General features: G+C 44.3%; 1 protein-coding gene across 5 annotated transcripts in view; it reads left to right on the forward strand.

Annotated features, from left to right (window-relative positions):
- itpr2 (inositol 1,4,5-trisphosphate receptor, type 2) overlaps positions 1–15905 on the forward strand; it is a 90033-nt gene that overhangs the window by 50776 nt on the left and 23352 nt on the right. For all 5 annotated transcript variants that reach the window (XM_076265971.1, XM_076265994.1, XM_076265980.1 and 2 more), the window contains 7 exons: positions 151–338; positions 742–925; positions 6581–6831; positions 7110–7310; positions 8154–8264; positions 8425–8520; positions 8740–8859. In XM_076265971.1, coding sequence (XP_076122086.1) covers positions 151–338; positions 742–925; positions 6581–6831; positions 7110–7310; positions 8154–8264; positions 8425–8520; positions 8740–8859 — 1151 coding nt within the window. The remainder of the gene's footprint in view (positions 1–150; positions 339–741; positions 926–6580; positions 6832–7109; positions 7311–8153; positions 8265–8424; positions 8521–8739; positions 8860–15905) is intronic.

Consider the following 15905-nt stretch of genomic DNA (forward strand, 5'->3'; position numbering starts at 1 on the left):
ATTAATGTTGAGCCCTGGCAGATACATAACGTCAGTAATAGCTATGATAATGAATGAATGAATGAATGAATGGTTGACATATGAGAGGTTGACATATACTGGATGGTAAGGGATGTGCAAGGATTGCTAGCAGGTGTCCTATGTCCACAGGGGGCTCTCCAGGCCAAGATCACGACAGGCCGGGCTTCAACGTACAGGACACCCAGTGCCTGCTGGACAAGGTGGGCGCCTCAGAGTTGGTCATCGACCTCATTGTCAGCACCAAGAATGACCGCGTGTTCCAGGAGAGCGTCCTACTGGGCATCTCACTACTCCGAGGAGGCAACACAGAGATACAGGTACAGTGGTGGCATATCCAAAATGTCTTTAAGCATATCCAAAACATCTTCGAGCATATCCAAAACGTCTTCAAGCATATCCAAAACGTCTTGAAAAGTTATGGTGAAGTGAACTTCGACTAATTATATAAATAAATCATAAACTGCAGCACTGATGCAGTACGGTTGTTTAACTGAAAGAAAAATGTCCACCTTGGTGGACAATAAAGATTTATTTTATTCTATTCTACTCTAAAACTTAGTGTGTAAAAGTGTGTGCATCACAGTCAAATTATTTATTTTATTAATTTGTCAAATCAGGTGATTTCTTTCTTCCCTCGTTAGAAATTATGTTTGTTAGGTTGCGAAATTCATCAGTCATCACATTTTTCTTGTTTGTTTATTTCTTCTTTCCCCTGCTCAGGATTCCTTCTACAACCAGCTGTACAAGCAGAAAAAGTCTGAGCGCTTCTTCAAGGTGTTCTACGACCGCATGCGGCTGGCCCAGCAGGAGATCCGCGCCACCGTGTCGGTCAACACCTTCGAGCTGAGCAGCAGGAAGAGGGACGATGACGCAGAGGGCTCAGAGATCAGGCTCAAGAAGCAGGGTGAGCCGCAGCAACCCATCCCGCTCCCTGCTTCTCTCTCTCTCTCTCTCTCTCTCTCTCTCTCTATCTATCTCTCTCTCTCTCTCTCATCCCACCTGCCCTCTTCCTTCTCCAAAGAGTTGTTTTTTTTGCACTCGTATTGTTCCTGTGCTGTTTCACACCCCTGGCTCTGTGCTTCTTCCCTCTGGCCTGACTGAGCTTGAGGCCTTGAGCTGGGGCGGGGTCGGTGTTGTTTTGTGTTGTTTTGTGTTGTGTTGTGTTGTGTTGTGTTGTGTTGTGTTGTGTTGTGTTGTGTTGTGTTGTGTTGTGTTGTGTTGTGTTGTGTTGTGTTGTGTTGTGTTGTGTTGTGTTGTGTTGTGTTGTGTTGTGTTGTGTTGTGTTGTGTTGTGTTGTGTTGTGTGTTGCCACTGCACACTGCATCTTCCTCCCCGGGCGCCGCGGCGCTTCTGTTCTCCTCTGCACCCACCGCTCCCTTCCTCACATTCCTCCAGCTCCTTTGCTCTCAGTGGGGTTCGAGGGTGTGGGAAAAGACACAGCAGTTCGCTAGGAATGCATAGGAACTGGGCCTGCATGTGCGAGGCTGATCCAAATGAACCGAGTCACAAAAACATCTGAGGGAATTAAGTGTCTATTTCTGTCTTTTGGGGGAAAAAAGTCTTGCGTTTAAAAAAAAGCCTGAGGAGGATGTGAAACAGGCGGCTCTGAGTGGCTGACTGGTGTCTAGAATCTAACGCCACTAACTAGTAACTCATGCATACAGAAGTACAATTGATGGGGACGTACTGTATGTGTGCATCTGTTGGCTTTGAGAGAGGCTGTGTGTGTGTGTGTGTGTGTGTGTGTGTGGGTGAGAGAGATTGTGTGTATGTGTGTGTGTGTGTGTGTGGGGGGGGGGGGGTCTGTGTGTGTGTATGTGTGTGGGTGAGAGATATTGTGTGTGTGTGTGGGGGGGGGGGGGTCTGTGTGTGTGTATGTGTGTGGGTGAGAGAGATTGTGTGTGTGTGTGTGGGGGGGGGGGGGGGGGTCTGTGTGTGTGTATGTGTGTGGGTGAGAGAGATTGTGTGTGTGTGTGTGTGTGTGTGTGGGGGGGTCTGTGTGTGTGTATGTGTGTGGGTGAGAGAGATTGTGTGTGTGTGTGTGCGCGCGCGCGCTTGTGTTTGTCAGTGGTTCAGCAGCTCCTCGCCCACTGCACGTGTCCCATGTCACAGATCATATGAGGGCCAGCATCAAAGGCCCATTGTGCAACAAGTGCTTGTTTACGAGAAGCGCTGGCCTGATGCAGGAGAAAAGAAAACCTCTCCAGTCTGTGTTTCTGCCTCACTAGGGGCCCAGCTAATGGGATATCTGAACTCGAGGTTTTATAAGGTCTTGATTGGCCCAGAAGTGGCCATTTAAAAATAAAGACAAGGCCAGTGCAAGTGATTGCACTGTCTGCTCTTGTTTTGCGTGTATCAGAATATGCCATCTCATCCTGGGAAGATACTGCTATGGTTACCATACAACAATAAAATGGAGGACTAGACTGGGAAGAAATTGTTTCCCAGAGAGGTTTTAAATGGAGACTGAAGTAGGGCTTAATCCAGATTAATTAGTCAAGGCTAGTGTAACCTCTACTTAACTGATTGAACTGTAAGGTCATGAAAGTCTTACAGCGCCCCACTTGATTATCAGGAGATAATCACTAGATAAACTTTAGTTGATCATGAGATCCTACTGTGTGTATTAGAATGTACCATCTAACCATGGTCTGCTATGTGTTTGTTATGATTTCCATAGAACAACTAAATGGAGGACTAGACTAGTCCAGACTAAATGGAGGACTAGATTAGGAAGAAAGGTTGGGCTTAATCCTGATTAGTTAGTCAGGCTAGTGTGACTTCTACTTAACTGATTCTGAACTGTAAGGCCCTGAAATGAAAGCTACAGTGTTACACCGTTTTTATTAGAAATTAAACAACACATAGACATTCACTGAGCATGAGATACTTCTGTTACACAGCAAACATACCTGAAATGCTGTTTTCTTGGAAATCATCTGAAAATGTTTTCTTGGAAATCAACATTGCTCCCTAAACTGAATCAGGATTCTCAGAAATCTGGATAAGCACTGCCTGTGATTTGTATGAGGGAAAGGCTGATGGAATCTGATGGCTGCATATCTAATATGCTGGAAAATGTTGCTGCTTGAATTGTGCCTGCAGCCACAAAAATATTTTTATGTACAGCTTGTACAGCCAAATCATGATATTTGCCTACTATTATATGACCTGTCAACTGTGATAATTCATCGCACTGAAATAGAAATACGCCCCATGATTTGTAGGGAAACCCCTCGTTGAGATTTTCAGTTTCATAGAGTCAGTGGCGGTTACAATTTCAAGATCTCAAAATTAGCTACGTTGAAATACTTAGATGATTGCCAAACAAAGACCACCAGCAGCCTTAGTGCAAATAGTCAGTTTCCACTGCATAAAGCTGCATCCTTTTAATGGCTTAGTTACTTCTATTGGATTGCTTATCTTTGATCTTGCTATCTGATTCTGGATGTTTGTTGCACTCTTATTGTCCGTGTGCTGTTTAGCACTCTTGGTTCTGCCCTGTTTTTGGTTTCTTCTCCCCAACACTTAACTGAGAGTAGAATACTCTACCTGTAAGCCCATACTCTTTGGGGTCCCCCAGGGTTCAATTTTGGGGCCACTCTTATTCCTTCTATATATAAATGACTTTGTCAATTCCTCCCAAATATTTCATAAAATTATTTTTGCTGACGACACAAATGTGTTTACATCACACAGGAACCCACTTATTATGACCGCAGCGAAGCGGCGGTCATATAGGTTTAGTCAGATTTTTATTTTTTTTTATTTTTCGCATGCCCAAATTTCTGTCAATGATTCCCGGGACACTGAAAGACCGGGGTACACGAAACTTGGTGGGCATGTAACCCCACATGGATAGCATGGAACCATTGTTTTTCATTTTGATCTGTAGCCCCCCCGCTGGACTGGACCCCCCGAAAGGAGGGTAGGGCAGACACAGTTTTCTGTGAATATCTCGAGAACCGTAGGGTTTAGGAGGACCTTTTTTTTTGTATGTTAATCTCAAGGGGCCATGTCAACCCATTCCATAACCACTCATTTCATGTATATAACGAAATTGGAAGTATAGGATCATTATGACACCCTCTGTATGCACGCCAAGTTTCGTGGAATTCCGTTCATGGGGGGCCACACAATAAATTAATTTATGTTACTATACACCAACTGGCCTGTAGGTAGCCGGAGACAGTTTTCTGTGAATATCTCGAGAACCGTAGGGCCTAGGAGGTCCACCTTTTTTATGTATGTTCTTAAGGGGGCATGTCAACCCATCCCATTACCACTTATTTCATCTATAGCGCCACCTAGTTAAAAATGAAAAAGCAAAAAATTAGGTGTTTTCATCACAATATCTCTGGCTGACAAGGTCAAAACTGCACAAAATTAAAAGTGTAGGATCATTATGACACCCTCCGAATGCATGCCAAGTTTTGTGTACTTTCGTTCATGGGGGGCCTTACAATAAAATAATGTATGTGTACATTTAGTGACGTACACCAACAAGGATTCCCGGGACACTGAAAGACCGGGGTACACAAAACTTGGTGGGCATGTAACCCCACATGGATAGCATGGAACCGTCATTTTTCGTTTTGATCTGTAGCCCCCCCGCTGGACTGGACCCCCCGAAAGGAGGGTAGGGCAGACACAGTTCTCTGTGAATATCTTGAGAACCATAGGGACTAGGATGACCATTTTTTTCCATATGTTTGCCTCCAGGTGTCATGTTAACCCATTTCATGTGCACACATGTGCACAAACAGATACACACACACACACATACATTCACAGTAATCATACGTATAACACATACTCACACAGTAGACATATGTACGCTTGCATGCACAGGCACATACGCAGGCACACACACAAGCGCGCGCACACACACACACACACACACACACACACACACATAACATAAACATGTACATGCACACAATTCAAGAATTTCTCAGAATTATGAACAGGCAAGATGGAGGTGGGGTTGTATAAAATGAATTTTACATGTGAAATCTATGAACTAATCATGTTTTGGTACTTGTTGTCTAGCAGATATCAGTGAGAATTGAGTGTGGATAATGCAATTTAGTGAGACAGCTATCATACAGGCCTTTCAGCGTGATTTATTTTTGTGGAAAAAATGTGCTGGACTGGGCGCCGGTCATATTTTGTACCGCTCTGCGGTACATCTAGTTTTACAAGACATAGTAAACTCTGAGTTAACCAAAGTGGACTCCTGGTTTAAATGTAACAAACTGTCATTAAATGTCAGCAAAACAAATGTCATTTTATGCAAATCGAACAAAAACATTTAAAAACATTGATCACTGCCTGTTTAAAATCAATGGCCAGGAAATAAAAAGAGTGCATGCCACTAAATTCCTGGGGGTCTACATTGACGATTCTCTCAACTTCAGATGTCATATAGACCATCTAGTAAACAAACTGTCCAAGTATGTTGGCTTGTTCTACAAGATCAGACATTTCCTTCCTCTGTCTGCCCTTCTCACATTGTACAAAACTCTATTTGAACCTCACCTTAACTATTGTAATGTGATATGGTGCAACACTTTCACCAGCCATCTTAAAAAACTTGTATCCTTGCAAAAAAAAGTCATACGGGCCCTGTCCTGGTCAGAGATAAATTCCTCCACCCACCCTCTATTTCACCGCTTTGAGTTACTAAAACTGGCTGAGCTGAATGTTTATCATAATGCCTGTCTTATGTTTCAAATTGTCAACAGGCTCAACCCTAGGTTGTGTAGTCTTATTCCCATCTCCAGCCCCCAGCACACATACCAAACAAGAACTAAACCACTCATTACAGGTAAATGTCGTCGACACGTGCGCGCCAGTATGAGTGTTGCCTGTAGGGGGCCACAGATTTGGAACAGGATTGATGATGGCCTCAAGGTGTTGCCCTCTATCTCCAACTTCAAAAGATAACTAAAAAACAATCTCTTACTAACCTATATCTAATATAAAACTGTTTTCCTCATGGACTACTGGGATGTATGTGTATGACTGTATGTGTATGTAATGTTGTATGTGATGTTTTGTGTATGTAATGTTAAGTATGTATGTTATGTTGTCACCATCTGGTCTCAGATGGTTACTGTGAATATCATTGTTTGTACCACTACCCTTTCATGAACCATGGGCCCCCACCTATAAGCTTTTCTAGCTTCTTTGGGGGACCCATTCACTCTACCCGTCTGTCTTTGTACCCATACTGGTTTATTGTAATGTTTGAAGTGGTATTGTGAATAAACTCAAACTCAAAACTATGAAATATATCTGCCACTACTTCAGTGCATGATTCAGAAAGTATAGTTCATAGCAACAATTATTCTCAATCTAGGAAAGAAAAAAAGTTTCGTCTCTTAAATTTTCTCTCTTATCTTCCTCCGTTCTTTTTTTCCTTCCTCCGTTCTTTTTTTCTCATTTCTTTCTCTCTCTTTCATCTCTCTCGCTATCTCTCTCTCTCTCTCTCTCTCTCTCTCTCTCTCTTTGCTCTCACTCACACACTCACATACTCCCCACCCTACCCCCACAGGGAGCGACTCTCTCCATCTGAAGGAGGACATGCGGGGGCAGCTCAAAGAGGCCTCCTCGGCCACCTCCAAGGCCTACAGCACCATCCGTAAGGAGCTGGACTCGGAGCTGGAGATGGTGGGCTCGGGCGGGGACGCCTCGGACCTGGAGGAGGAGATAGAGGAGACGCAGATGAGCGCGCCCATCACCATCATGAAGCCCATTCTGCGATTCCTCCAGCTGCTCTGTGAGAACCACAACAGGAACCTGCAGGTCAGCACCTTCACTGGCACATCCCTGTGCTGTACTGCTTGTGGTCATTCAGTTGTATGGCCTGAACCAATTCATGTTTAAATGATCATGTTATGCAAACAGTTGGATGGACAGGATGTATATAAATAAGAGAAGTGTCTCATAATTTCATGTCATTATTTAAACTGAAGAATCTTGTCTTGTCAGGATGACTGCGATGACTGTCATGGTAGAGTAGAAATAGTCCAATGTTCTACTGATGCGAGTGGCTTTCTCTTGTGTTCCTTAATGACCCACAGAACTTCCTGCGCAACCAAAACAACAAGACCAACTACAACCTGGTGTGCGAGACACTGCAGTTCCTGGACTGCATCTGCGGCAGCACCACGGGCGGCCTGGGCCTGCTGGGCCTCTACATCAACCAGACGAACGTGGACCTGGTCATTCAGACGCTAGAGACCATCACCGAGTACTGCCAAGGGCCCTGCCACGAGAACCAGGTGCGGGGTCCACTCCTCCGCTCTCACTAAAACCCCCTTATCCACCTACCTGCCAAAACACCAGTCCTCTTCTCAGAGTTACGCTCTCAACAAACACTATTACAGAAAAGGGGTCATCAACCCAAAATGGCAAACACAGTCAGACCAGGCACCCCCTACACCAAACAGTGCTGTGCTGATGAGGCCTCCAGTCACACTGCAGACCTCAGACAAGTGTGCTATTTCCTCAAAGCCATGTCACTGTGCTGATGTAAGGTACTCTAATGGGATGATTAGAGCTCCTCCCAGCATGCATCAGAAGTCAGACCAGAGAGGGGGCAGATGAAGAGAAAGATCCACAGAGCCCTTCTGATTAATGGCCGACCTGGCTAACTAATAGAGAGAGCAGTTCATGCAGAGGTGGAGATGTTGCCCATTTTCATCCGTAAATGAAAGTGGACTGCTCTCCTCAGGTCACTTGTGTGTGTCTGACGGCGGCATAAATCCAGGAAACGGGCCTTTTTTAGAGGATGTGTAAAGAGGATGCCTGGGTGCACTGGGACTCCGTGGCTGTCTGTTCACCGCTGCCCTAGTGCACTGTCCCAGTTTCTTCACACTAGCCCCTCAACACTTTCAAGGACACACACACACTAATCTTGGGCAGGGAAGGGTGTTTTGTGAGTCTAGTGCAGATAGTTATTTGAAAAATATTATGCTAATTGACTTATAAGTTATGTTATAGGACTATATTGTGTGTGTGTGTGTGCGTGTGTGTTTTTTTGTGTGAAAGAGAGAGGGACAGTGTGTTTTTACGTTTATGTGTGTTGAGAGTGTCACAGTTGCTCTCTGTTTTCCTTCCTCAAGACCTGCATAGCCAAGCATGAGTCCAACGGCATTGACATCATCATTGCACTTATCGTCAATCCCATCAACCCCCTGGGCAAGCACAGGCTGGACCTGGTGCTGCAGCTGAAGGTAGCGCTGCATGCTATTCACACACACACACACACACACACACACACACACACACACACACACACACACACACACACAGATTTCAGTATTTCATAATTTCTTTGAGTATGCTCGTCAGTGGAACCTCTGACCCTGGGCCCTCTCTTGTCACCCTGCACAGAACAATGCGTCCAAACTGCTCCTGGCCATCATGGAGAGTCGCCATGACAGCGAGAACGCCCAGGAGATCCTGGACAAGATGAGACCCAACGAGCTGGTAAGAGTGCCGCACTGATCCAGAGGACCAGCTAGAACAAATCAGGTGCAGGCGGTGGCCAAAATAGCTCCATGTACAGTATGTTAGGGGTTAGGGCAGTCAGTGAGGCCATGCTGCAATAAGTGGGGCGTCATGGGGGGTTTGTGGTGGGCGTTTGCGTGGGTGAGGTGGGAGCTGAGTAATGTGAAGCGGTGCGCTGCGCTCTGCTCTGCTGCCCAGGTGGACGTGATGAAGGAGGCCTATCAGCAGGGGGTGGACAGTGATGATGAGGAGGAGCTGAGCGGAGACAGGATCAGGTCCAAAGACGTCGGACACAACATCTACATCCTGGCACATCAGGTAAGAGCAAACACCTGTTCCCATCCCATCACATCCCATCACATCAGCAGGGAAAGCCCCAGAGTGGAGGCAGAGTGATGGAGCAGAGATGATGTAATAGGCTGCAGTGGGAGAAGTTATGCTGGTGGGAGAGCTGACCAATGCTGAGGTCATTGTGGCCACTCAGATGCTGCTCAATACAACAGTGCCAGATGGACTATACGGTGCTTCATATACTGGTGGAGACGTTCCAGAAGTGGGGAGAGTGAGAAAGATCTGATGTGCATGAGGTTGTTGCCCTTGTAAATAATAGTTTCAGTCCAAGAAGGCATGAGACACAATAGAATGACCCAAGGTTGTCTGTTTTTCTTATTTAATAAATTCACTGCTGTTCGTAAGATTACAACTTTGCTAAACTGGCCCCCAAGTATAAATTTAACTGATATGCTTCAACTCTTGTCAGTGTTGTCACTGCCAGAAGCACGAGATTGTGGAGCAATGCTTAATACATAATGTCCAAGCTAAAAGTTCTGCCACTTGTGCCCCTCATTTATCCAGAACCGTCTCTGCCCTCAGAACCTGTATGTCTTCCACTGTCGCCCATTCAGCCAGTCGCTCACCATAGTGTATGGTGGCCTCACTCAAACCAGGACCTGGCAGGGCTCAAGGCCTACACACCTAGCCAATCAACAGTCAAAACACATCTGTGTCTACCTTGAAGCAGGAACATAGCGTCCGCATGGCTTCCAGTGTTTACGGCCTACACGTGGAACAGGATAACTTGGGTCAGGTTCTATTAGCATGGGGAGCAGGAAGCTTGGAGAAACAATTAGCCTGTATTTAAGCAAAATGGTCATACTTTCTATGGGGCCTTCATTAAATGTATAACTGGAAAATGTAAACCAAAACTGGAATATGTAATCTGATATAATTAACATACCCATCATCTCGCATATGTGCTCCTGTGACTTGTAGTGGATTGGAGAGAGCAAGGATGGCCTTGATGCTTTGGTCCAGGCATCCAACACTCTTTATACTGTAGCACAGCACACAGCATTTCATTTTCCCTGCAAAGCTTCACTAAATTTAGTTAAAAGAACAGATATTCCTAGGCGGAGATATCAGATATCAAAATGTATATAAAACGCTGGAGGATGATGTAGGAGGTTGCGACCCTATGACATTTTAGTCATTGATTCAATCAATGTAATTTGAGGCTAACCTTGTAAATAATAAATATACACTTAAGTTCATCGCAAATAACATGAAAAACTGTTATTTCCCTCACCAATGAGCACTACGTAGAGGTCCTTATAAATATCAAGAGGATCTCATAAACCTAGGTTTTTCTATTTAGGATAAATCACCCCTGAGCCTCTTCGCTTTGGGTTTCTTTTCATCATAGGACTACTTCTACCAAATAGCCCTCCTAGTAGTTTTTCTATTTAGGATGAGTCAACCCTGAGCCTGCTCACTCTGGTTTTCTTTTCATCCAAAGACTACTACTACAAAATAGCCTTGACTCCCTCCGGAGGAGATTTTTTTATTTTTATTTTATTTTACTCACCGAACGTTCGCCTTTTTGCTTGATCACTGGTTCTCGCTCCGACGTCTTAGGAGAATTCCCTTTCAGTAGGATCCCGTCACCGGGGGTCAGAAGATCAGCCCTCTCGCCTTGCTGTCTCAGACAACCAAGGGATTTCAGGATTCCAAATCCAAGGTCCTAGACCTCACCGTGTACGTTTTTTTTCAGGAAGCTGGTTCTGACCCCAGATGTTGGGATCCCGGGACCTCTCGCAATTCTGTTAGGTAAATCAACTCGGAATCAAGGAGATGAGACAGGAGCCAGTGATCAAAATCAACCAATTATATTGAATCTTTGCAAAGAGTGAGGAAAGTACAACAAACAAACAAACAAACAAACAAACAAAAACAAAGTTGAAACAAAGATCTTTACATTCTTAGAGTGCTTATATACTTCAGTGGCTATACAATTCAAGCGTGACTACTCCCAATGGGTTGTCACTTAATCAAATGTTGGTGGTTTGTTACCTTACTTGTTGTTGTGAGCAGATCTCTCATATATTAGAATCTCAGGCTTCTCTGAGTATTATCTTATTCTAGGGCTAGGGCCTGAATCACCAGGGGAAAAAAAGATACGATGGGCTGTAGCAACCTAACAGCCCTGGTCTGCTTGTAAGTCTCTGGTTTACCCGTTGTGTTCAGCTCCCTTACGGGTTTTTCCAGAGGCCCATCCCCAGAACCAGGACTGAAAGATCACCCCCCTCCATTTTGTTCCAAAGGAAAAAAACAAACAATTAGGACTGTATAAATTATTCAATGACAATTGTAATTCAATGGCTCTTTTAGCATTGACAGTAAAACAAACAAAAATAAAATATTTAAAGCATGTTGACCAAACACAAACCAAAACAAAACATGTTGCCACTCTTGACTGAATTAATATGGTATGCTATCAACATCAAAGCATCATTATAACAGAGAAGTTGAGACTCCTCTGACAAGCAACACCTTCAAATTGGTCGAACTTAGATATAAAATATCTTTAACTTCATAATTCAAGTGTAATAAACGTCTTTTCTCTTCTCCACTCTCTCTCTCTTTACACTGGCTCCCTGACCTTCAAGTGCAGAGATAACAACCACTCACACACACACACACAAAGCTAAGTCAGAGGAGATCTGTACCTTATGGTTAAGTGTGTTAGTGTTTTCCGTACCTGCAAGAGTGCCCTCAATGGTGACTACAGAATATCCTTTACCTTTGTGAAAAGGAACAACTCAACAGGAGAGAAGGAATTAGACTTCAAACACTTGACAAAATCTTGGCTTTAGTTTAGTTGAGAATAGTTCAGTAAATCAAACAAGTTTGAATCCCAAGCAAAACCCAAAATAATTATCTTATTGAGGTAGCAAAAAAAAAGAACAATTCAATACAAATAACAGTCAGATTCTTATGTGTAGTCTCAGTTACAGTCTGTAACAGATATGTGACCTTCATGCATATCAGCTGGCCAACACACACACACTCTCACTCAGGCCTCATCGACTGACAGGAGGGAAGACAAAGACAAAACGAACTCAGTCTTTAGTTGCAACACATAACATGTAGCCTATACTTTTAGACGGATTCTTTCTTCTAATTATTTTGTGGTATTTTTGATTGGCTGACACACAATGTTAGCAGCACTGGGATGTTTTGAATAGGCGTTCCCACCTTTATCTTAGTTTGGCCCAACTAATGCTGCTGACCATGTGTGGCTGCCACAGGCAGACAAAGCTGCCAAGTAAGTTAACTTTCCCTTAACAATGCAGATGAAGCGGAAGTTTTCTTAGATTTAAATAGCTTTGCAGCTCCGAACAAACTATGCCAAAGCAGGGACAGGTTGACACTCAGACATGTTAGTATCAGAGAGTACCTTTAGCAGACAATTGCAAAGCAACACATACACATAACCCATAGGTCAGAAACATACATAGACATACATGTTGAGACATAAACTGACTCATGTTCCTGATTGGTAAAGTCACTGGTCTCAAAATTTGACAGATTGTCCAATTTAGCAAACCCAGTGATGGTGATCTCTCACCCAGACCCGTACTCAATCATCTGTAACTCTCAGGAGATTCATTGACTTAGACCGGTTTTGTGTGCACACACAATCTGTTCCTTGTTTCGGGGGCAAAATGCCCAATTCTGTCAAGGGCCTAGATATCTTACAGCTGACCGACCAGCGTTGCTGTAGCGTATCACCCAACGTGGACAGTAATCTTGCTCAACTGAATCTCCCTTGTTGTCCAGCCAGGGACTGTAGCACTTTAAAGGAACAAAACGTACTACTTACCGAGAGCGCGTCTTTCCAGCGGGCTGAGGGATCACACACAGTAAGTTTGGTAAAAAGAACAATCCTTAATTCAATAGATCAATATAATCCTTATCAATCTCGGTAGAACCTCCATAAACTGATGGTAATTTTGATACCATAGATTTAATAGAGACCCAGTCAGACCAATAGTATGAAAAATCAGGAACAGAGTTTATTTACAATGATGCGCATCAAGGGAGAGACAGCATGACTTCACCTAAAGATCCATCAGCTGCTCTAACTAGACAAGGAAATAGTTAGGGTTTAAGTATCCTTCCAGGCTGACGGGAGATGGCGTTGGTCATCCCATCTCACATGGACTACACTGAATCAGACCCTGATTAGTGGCAACCTGGCAATCCGGAGCAGATAGCTACTGACGCAGCCATGCAGAACAGTAAAACACTGCAAAGTCATAATATTCCCGCTTATCTCTAAATAAAGTCACACACAGATATACACAGGGACAGTACAGATATCATACAGTCATTACATAGAATCATACTTTTAGTATCAAAATGACCCACTAATGAGAAATGCAGAACGTTAAACCACATATTGAAATATTAGACATAATGCAGAGCATTAAACCACATATTGGAATATTGGACATAATGTTCTATTCCACTTTCTCTCAACAAGAATCTCAGACAATTTTTCTTAGGTGCCAACTTCAATCTTTACCCTTGGGCTATGTTTCTAGAATCTAAAATCTGGGCTGTGGTGTGCTGCAGTGACAGACCTCGACACTAAGGGTCAGATTCAGTTTTTCAGATTCAGAGTTTGAGAATCTTTGCTAAGATGGAGGGCTCCGTCTAGTGCAGACTGTGTTCTCTCTTCCTGCTTTGGAAGCAATGGTTCATTCATGAGCTCATTAAAGTCTAACGAGCCCCTATCATGGGTTATGTCATCGGTCTTTTAGAGGATTAGTCCTCATTTCAGTATCATTAGTCAGAGGTTCATTTTTTTTTTACAAAAGAATAGTTGGAGGGGTGTTTTAATAAGGCCATTTCAGATTAGCTGCAGAATTTTATCAAGACTTACCTGAAATATGTCACCTTCAGTGTAATTTGACATCTTTTATTGACTGCCATGGGTGTGATAAGTTATTCATTTACTTTGACTATGCATGTCTTTCTCTCGTCAACATTGTGTTACAACAAAGGTACATCTACTCATGGACCAAAGCAAGGTTCCTGTGGGTGGCTTACTGTACTGTTTCCCTCAGAACACACACACGCACGCACCCACGCACGCATGCACGCACACACACACACACACACACACACAATAGTAACCCAAATACACCCATTTGTAACATATGCACACACGGTCATAGATACCATCAGCATGACCATGCCCAACGAGATAACTACTCATACTCACATTCTTTCATACTGCACGCATTTGGCTCATGACTGCTATACAAGTCAAGAACACACATGCAGACGCGTGCGCGCGCACACACACACACACACACACACACACACACACACACACACACACACACACACTCAGCCCTTACACACTCAGTTATATTTATGGGTAAAGCTGATAAGAGCTCAGGGCGATGGTTTTGTCTGACATGCACAGCTCTTAGGGGGATTAGTCAGCCAGTCTGAGCCTCATTCGCCTCTCCTCTCCTCTCGTCCCCACCCCCACCCCTCTTTTCTCCATGTGAGGAACATAAAATAGGCCCTCGAGGTGCTGAAAGCTCTCCCCTGAATTCTCAACTCAGCCAGTGATGGAAAAGTACCAGTCATTTTCTACCTACTGCTGGTCCTACTTTTAAAAACACTACTGTGCTTCCGTAATGGATGTGATCAATTATCCTGAATCCCTGATGATCACTAAAGTTGCGTTTTCTGTCGTGGGTGATGAACTTTAAAAGTGTCTGGTTACAGGAATTGGACATGGATTGACTGAAAAAATTAAGTATTTCATAACTGTCACTAATGTGTAAGATTAATCAAACATTTATGAGGCTGTCTAGAAAAACAGAGCACTGCACAAGCTATATATGTAACGTATTTAACTTCACTTTGGGTAAAATTCAATAAAGATATTTACTGCTCATGCAAGTGTTTTAAGTTAAGCACTCTAACGGTGTTTACGATGGGTAGACTGACAGTTAGTTTCACTTTGTGGCTAACAGAACTGACACATTGTGGTTGTGAAATGGTAAAAATACACCACGCCACAAGGCCCCTACTTTAACCCAGACACCAGCGGAAGAGTCTGGAAGACTTCCTGTGACACTTCACCTCTCTCACTTCTAAAATAGATGGGCACAGGGTCACTACACCTCGTGTTTTTTTTTTTTTTTTTTTTTGACATTTTGTTGGTCAGATGATCGTAGATTTGTTTCGATTTTAAGTGCCTCCAAGGGCCTTGGGTTTCTTTTAATGAATGATAAATGATGGTTAAAAGCATTTCGTATTTAACAGTGTTTAGATGATAAATTCCAAATGCCTCGTGCTATTTGTTTGGTGTTTTGCAACTTTCAAGCAAGTCAACTTTCACCTCATGACAATGGTCTGGGTGACGATGACTCATCATGAGGTTCACACTCACGCACACACACACACACACACACACAGTCACACACACACAGTCACACACCTACATGCAGTCCTCCCACTGTACTCAGTTCAGCTTGGGAGCACGATGACGTACAGTACCCCCCCCCCCACCCCTGCCTCCCTATGACTTGGAGTCCCATGACCCTGCCCGGGCCCTCCCCAGCTCATGTGTTGCTCAGCCAGCTCACTGCTCAGCTGCCTGGGCCTCTCACCCGCCCATGTCCAGTCAGGTGCTGCGGCGCAGGGAAGGAGGTGGAGGAGGAGGTGGTGGAGGAGGTGGAGAAGGAGGCGGAGTGTCCTGCAGGAGCCATGGCGGGAGCGAGCGCCCGGCGCACAGGCGGCAGGTCAGGCTTGTTGGCCGAAGTGAACCCCTGCGTGCCGGGCTTTCTCTCGCACAGACTCCACTCTGGGTGGTGGATGGATGTCACAAGGCGCTGTGATTAGTCATAGCTTAGCCATGCTCGCTGCTCAGCTCGGCACCACTCCAGCCAGACTGTCGTGAGGGGAATTAGCCTCCGCCGGGTTTCAGACAGTTCACATCATCTCTGCCTGATCTCACTCTCACCACTGGGCACCACTCACAGCACACAACTAGGGCC

This window comes from Alosa pseudoharengus, unplaced genomic scaffold, assembly GCF_046254945.1.
Source record: "Alosa pseudoharengus isolate Yale_2024_CS ecotype anadromous, Long Island Sound unplaced genomic scaffold, YU_APseudo_1.1 YU_APseudo_1.1_scf_10, whole genome shotgun sequence".
Taxonomy (NCBI): Eukaryota; Metazoa; Chordata; class Actinopteri; order Clupeiformes; family Clupeidae; genus Alosa; species Alosa pseudoharengus.